This window comes from Protomyctophum parallelum (assembly GCF_964188405.1).
Source record: "Protomyctophum parallelum genome assembly, chromosome: 18".
Taxonomy (NCBI): domain Eukaryota; kingdom Metazoa; phylum Chordata; class Actinopteri; order Myctophiformes; family Myctophidae; genus Protomyctophum; species Protomyctophum parallelum.
The window spans coordinates 14,735,841-14,742,518 of NC_139716.1; the positions used below are offsets into that span (position 1 = coordinate 14,735,841).

The 6,678-nt window shown below is 48.3% G+C and overlaps 1 protein-coding gene across 1 annotated transcript; it reads left to right on the forward strand.

The window, feature by feature from the left end:
• Nucleotides 1-2,502: 2,502 nt before the first annotated feature.
• On the forward strand, nucleotides 2,503-5,733 carry LOC310875972 (P2Y purinoceptor 3-like; the record flags this gene model as incomplete). Its single annotated transcript, XM_083789421.1, has 4 exons — nucleotides 2,503-2,841; nucleotides 3,458-3,882; nucleotides 4,374-4,708; nucleotides 5,201-5,733. The coding sequence occupies exons 1-4, from the start codon at nucleotides 2,524-2,526 to the stop codon at nucleotides 5,731-5,733; spliced, it is 1,611 nt and encodes a 536-aa protein (XP_083645547.1). The 5' UTR covers nucleotides 2,503-2,523.
• Nucleotides 5,734-6,678: the final 945 nt, after the last annotated feature.

Consider the following 6,678-nt stretch of genomic DNA (forward strand, 5'->3'; position numbering starts at 1 on the left):
TTGCTACTCGCCAAAACAAAGGCGGGTCGTGTCATTAGAAAGCCTACTTTCCTTAGTGGACGCACTCTGAGCCCCCCCCCCCCCCCCCCCCCCCACCACACGTATAAACTGTACTTTTTGGCATGACTTTTTTTTCACCAGAGGAAAAATATTCTCTATGAGGCAATTCTCAGGGCAATATCGGTAGAAGGTGCAGTGGAGTAACTAAAAGTATTTTTTTTCCCGGTGGAAACAATATCCCCTTTTGGCCAAAAAGTACAGTTTATACGTGTGGTGGGGGGCTCCACTAAGGAAAGTAGGCTTTCTAATGACACAACCCGCCTTTGTTTTGGTGAGTAGCAAAAACGTTCTTTTTATTTACGCTAAAGAGGAGAGGCTGGTCTGCATTCATGCGAGCGGCGGAAGTTGAGAGTAACATAGCTCTAAATGAAACGCATTAGAGCTATGGACCAGAGCTAGGTTGGAGGTAGCCTCCCTTATACTCATCTATTGAACCATTCAGACCCCTACTGGCGGAGAGTAGTACTGCCCCAAGTTCATCTACAGTTCTACACAATAGTTTTAAAGGGCTGTACCTTGGACTGCGGCTGGGGTCTATCCATCTAATCTATCTACGTTAAAAAAAATGTGCTCTCTGATGTTTCTCAATGGAGGTGACTGATTGGTGCTTGTTTGGTGATGTGTGAAGAGTTCCCAGAATGCCAGTGGCGTGGGGGTCGGAGGGCGTGGCCTATAAGCGATGATGTATAGACACAGGGACCAGATGATGATGACGAGTCATCAGGGGAAGTGTGGTTACTTATTGCTGTGGTTAATGAAGTGAGAACGACCTGATTCAGCACTATACACCTGTACACACACACACACACACACACACACACACACACGTACGTTGTGCAAGGTGGTAGTTAATGGTCAGAGAGACAGGAAGGGTAGCCTACAGGCCCTTTTTATCCCCCGAAAACTTTGATTGAACTCTACGAGTGTACAAAATGACCATGTTCAGGAAATGTGGGTAATGACTGAAAGAATACGATTGTGCACTACAACAAGGCACAACATTTGTGTGAAATGTCTTTGGCTAATAGAGGAAGTCTGCTGGCTATATGCGCACCCCTACACCGGCCATGCCTGTTAAGTGCACGAGAACCGGTGTCACAGTCGTTTATTCAGGAACATGATGATGATGGCGACGAAATGATGATTTAAAAACCCATTTTGGGCACCTCTTTTGGTGTTGGCATTATGTTATGCTTTAGCTATTGAAAAATAGCAGATCTACAAGCTCATAGCGCGCCACCGAGTGGCGCGCTATGAGCTTGTAGGTCTGCTATTTTTGAAAAATCGAAGAACGACTGACATAGAAGCATAGCTTTTTCAGAAAACTGTCAGGATGTAGAAGACATTTTTAGGATCTGATCTCAGGTCAAAATGGGTTAACTGAACAAGAAATAGGAAACACGGTAACAATCAGTAGAGTGCAAACAAGCAAAGGCATAAACAAACATAGGCATAAACAACTCATATCCAACACACATACTCAATGGGACATTCTAATAAACAGGAAGGAGTGAACTTGCATTATAATGCATCACAACTTTGGCACATAGCCATGGGGTTCCCACAGTACCCCTCTCTCCATGGGCAAAGCAAATGTTTGCGTGTGTAGGCCTGCCACAGGTGTGCAGAGTTAGTATCAGATAGGGCCCCACCCACCACCGAGTGAGGTAATAAGCTCCCGCTTAGTGGATTTGAATGTTAACATCACATCAACCAGTGGGTTTAGGCATGCAACGAGCAGAGACGTTGTCAGCCATTGTCCGACGTGGCGTTGGTCGCGTTGTCCGACTATTATATTACTAACCCTAACCCTAGCCTCAGTCTTAACCAGCCACGTAAGTAAACATAAAGCTAAGTTGTTGTATAGCGCAAGTTATTGCATTTCCTAATTGCAGCCATTAGGCTCCAGTAGAGCTACTACTACTACTTGCTCGTGAGTAATCTACTAAAAAAGTACGTGGCCCTGACAATAAATAAATAAAACACCCAAACAATCTGCAGAACAATATATCAAGATTTAACCCACATGAAAAGTTTCACCCGTGCAAACCGAGTGGTTCAGTGTGTGTGTGTGTGTGTGTGTGTGTGTGTGTGTGTGTGTTTTGTTACAGTGGTCAATGGGGGAGTGCTTATTGTGAATGTCCCGGCATCTGCAGGAGCCAATAGGTCGTAAGACGTAAGGGGTCAATAGGTCCTAAAACAGACTGACGGACACAGGGACAGAGGTGTGCATTGCAAAAACAATATCTTGGTAAATCTCTGTTTCTCTCTCTCTCGATCCAGATGAACACACTCTAACAGAGGCGTCTTATCATAAATCCACACGTGAGGATATTCCAGACCGACCAAGACAACCATGCCTGTGAGGACGACATGAAACGGGACGTTGGTCACCGAGACGACGACGACGACGACACCGTCCGTGGAACCCCGAACCCCAACCTCTGATTATCCCTCGCCAACATGGCTCCTATCAGAGATGACGCACTGGGCGCTGCTTCTCCTTCAAACCAGCTCCTTCAAAACGTCCTCCACGTTCTCCTCAACTCCTCCTCTCCCCCCTCCTCCTTCTCCTCCTCCATTTCTCCTCCTCCTCCTCCTCCTCCTCCTCCTCCTCCTCCCTCCTCCTCCTCCTCCTGTAGCATTGACGAGTCCTACAAGTACATCTTCCTCCCCATCTGCTACTCCTTCACCTTCGTCTTCAGCATCAGCCTCAACTCGGTGGTGCTGTACCGGTCCTTCAGGCGCACCAAGCGCTGGAACGCCTCGCTCATATACATGGTGCGTGGGAGAATTACTGTGGTATTACTTTTTTACAGTAAAAAGTATCAATACTTAACCTCGCATCACCAGGCTTTCCACCTCTGAGGAAAGCCTGGTGTCTGTGTTACGAAACTGCCGTGTGAACCGGTCGGGAGCGGATATCGCTACGTCATGTTGTAGTATTGTTTCTGTAGTCATCAGGCAGGAAGAATCATCCGGAACGTCCTTTTCCCTCAAACCGGAAGAATAACAATAAAAGCTATCGTAGCCTTCAGCTTTTATTGAGAAAAATCGGTTTGAGGAAAAGGAAGTTCCGGATGATTAATCACTACAAAACAATACAATATACTACAACACGACGTATCGATATCATCCGCTCCCGAACCGGATCATAAACCCGAAAAGGAATGCTGCCCCGGCTAATCAATACTGCAGCATTTTACTCCGTTTCAAGTAAAAGTTCAGAATTCAAAATGTACTTGAGTGACAGTACAGAAGTCTTTGGAAATACTCAAGTAAAGCACAAATACCCCCAAAATTCTTACTTTTAGCCTACTTATGTAGGCTAAATGTACTTGCCACCACACCTAATCCGTGTGCCAGCTCCTTTACAGTCTCATTGTCTCCATGCCAGGTGAACCTGGCGTCCACAGACTTCATGTACGGCCTGTCGCTGCCCTTCCTGGTGGCCAGCTACGTCATGCACGACCGCTGGGTGTTCGGAGACTTCATGTGCCGCCTGGTGCGCTTCCTGTTCTACTTCAACCTCTACTGCTCCATCTTCTTCCTCACCTGCATCTCCGTGCACCGCTACCTGGGCATCTGCCACCCCATGCGCACCATCACCCTGGAGAGCAAGCGGGCGGTCAAGTGGACGTGCGTGCTGGTGTGGGGCGTGGTGTTCGCCCTGACCTGCCCCATCTTCCGCTTCGCGCAGACCGGGCACGTGACGCGGGGCGGCGGCGGCGGCGGCGGCGCTGGAGTCGGAAACAACGCCACCACCGGCGGATCGGGTGTTGTTGGGCAAACGTGGATGAACAGCAGCTATGTCACCAGCAGGTAAGGCTATACAACATGTCTGACCACTAGGGCTGTGCGGAGAGAACTGAGGGGGCAGGTGCTCAAAGCCCACAAAATGCCATATCTGTACAAATGTATACATGTAATGTATACTTTGGTTTTTCTTTTTATCAGTTTCATTTCTGTTTTTTTTCATGCTTTAAACCATTTTGACCTGAGATCAGATTCTAAAAATGTCTTCTAGATCCTGACAGTTTTCTGAAAAAGCCATGGTTCTATGTCAGTCGTTCTTCGATTTTTCAAAAATAGCAGACCTACAAGCTCGTAGCGCGCCACTCGGTGGCGCGCTATGAGCTTGTAGATCTGCTATTTTTCAATAGCTAAAGCATAACATAATGCTAACACCAAAAGGGGTTCCCGCCCCAAAATTACAAATGATGGAGCTCAGCTTTGCACATAAAATAATTCCACCCACTTCTCGACGTCGGTAAACCCGTGATGTGACGATAAGGCCGATTCTGACCCAACAGCGTCAGCGGGCCGAGCCTCGAGCAGACGTGGACAAACGGCAGCGACGACGACGACGACACCTCTGAGCCACCGGGCGCGGAACTATACCAGAACTGTTGGGACGACGCCATCGACAAGGAGTTCTCCGACTACGTGCCGTACGGCATCATCCTCCACCTGCTGGGCTTCTTCGTGCCGTTCACCATCATCGCCTGGTGCTACTCCCACGTGGTGCTCACCATCTTCCGGACGCTGCGCTCCCAGCCGCCGCCGCGAGGCCGCCGGAACCGCGGAGAGAACGGAGGCGGCGGCGGGAGGTCCGCGGGAAGAGGAGCGCCGCGGGGAGGAGGAAAGGGTACGCTTAATAACGCACTGTGGTGGAAAGTAGACATTCACTTGACCCATTTGGGGGTTCTAAATCCTCCACTTTTCTGAAATAAATATTTTCATAGCGCGCCACTCGGTGGCTTGTAGATATGCTATTTTTCAATAGCTACATTATAACAATGTTTAAAACACCAAAAGGTGTCATTTTGTATATTACTTGAGACGAGTAGCCTACTTCTCAATAATTTTACTTCCACTCCACTACATTTCAGAGGCAAATAATTTGTACTTTTACTTACAATTATTTGACAACTTTAGTTACTAGTTACTTTGTAGATTTTGATTATTGTTACAAAACTTACAGTAGCTATTCATGTACATTTCGGCCATTTAAAAATAGCCGATCTACAAGCTCACATTGTGTCGCTGCCATTTTCAAATGTTTTTTTTTTTTTTAAACATGAAATGAGACATTCTGCATAACGATACTTTCTACTTTTTTCCCCCACTGTTAACACAGGCGGAGGAGGAGGAGGAGGAGGAGCCAGGGCACCCGGGGGGAGGAGTCCCGGGACGGCGCCCATCTACCTGGGCGCCCGCTCGCCGTACGCACACCGCCGCCGCAAGTCCATCCGCACCATCGTCACCATCACGCTGCTGTTCGCCCTCTGCTTCTTCCCCTTCCACGTCACGCGCACCATCTTCCTGGTGCTCAAGGTGACGCGCGGCGTGCCGTGCCACACCATGACCATGGTGTCCATGTGCTACAAGATCACCCGGCCGCTGGCGTCCTTCAACGCCTGGCTCAACGCCCTGCTCTACTTCCTCACCAAGGAGAAGGGCGGGCCTCCGTGTTGCGACGGCCCAGAACCGCAGCACGCCGCCGGCGGCGGCACGCTGCTGTGGCCGCTGAGGACGAAGGGAAAGGCCGCGGCGGACGAGGAGGAAGGAGGGATGGATGACGGCGGGAATGACAAGGAGGAGAAGGACGTGAATAGGACTCTGGTGTACATACACAGAGGAATGACTAAAGTTCCATATTCAGCGGAATAGACGAGTCAAACTGAATGAACAAATGAATGAATGAGAACGGACAAGATGGTATCCACCCGTTTCCAGTGTCCCATGAGCCTCTGTGTGAAATGTGTGCATCACTTCCTCTTCCTCTTGGCTGCCTGTAGCCAAAGATTGTTAATTTAGGAAGATAGTCCCATCCTGATTGGAGCAACTAGAGGCGACATCATGGTACACGAATCCTACAATGGTCTCCTTAAATCCACGGACTTCTTACAAGCGGCCAAGTCTATGAAAACAATCCCAAAAGAAGCAACTAGGCTGTGCTATTTGAAAATAGCTGATCTACAAGCTCACAACGACACGTTGTGATGTTTTGTCCACAATTCCATGTTGTATTCATGTGGAGTTGATCAAAACAACAATTCTTCTACATTCAATTGTTGAGAGTTCTTGGAAATCAAGTAATGCTCTATGTTTAACAATAATTCTACTCTTGAGTGCATTACATTCACACACACATTCACACACCGATGGCGGAGGAAACCATGAAAGGCACCAATCTGCACAGTGGGAGAAATTATTTAGGGGTTCAGCGTCTTGCTCAAGGACACTTCGACACTAACTCTGGGGTGCCGGGGATCGAACTGCGGACACCCTACCCGGCCACTCTACCCCCTGAGCCACTGCCGCCCCTGTGCGTGAACAGGACTATGGTGTTACTGTACATACACTCAGGAATGACCAAAGTATGATACTCCGCATGAATGACTGAAATGACTGAATGAGCAAATGAACGAGTGACGTCGGACTGCATGGAAGGAGTTTCCAGAAGAAAGGAAGAACGCAGGTGAACGGAACAATTTTTCAAACTTATCTTCATATACAGTATGGTCTCATTGTAAGATTGCACCAGTCCATTTCTGAAGTCACTCTCTGGTGGGTTGTGGACAATGGTGGAAAGGAATTACATTCACTGTACTT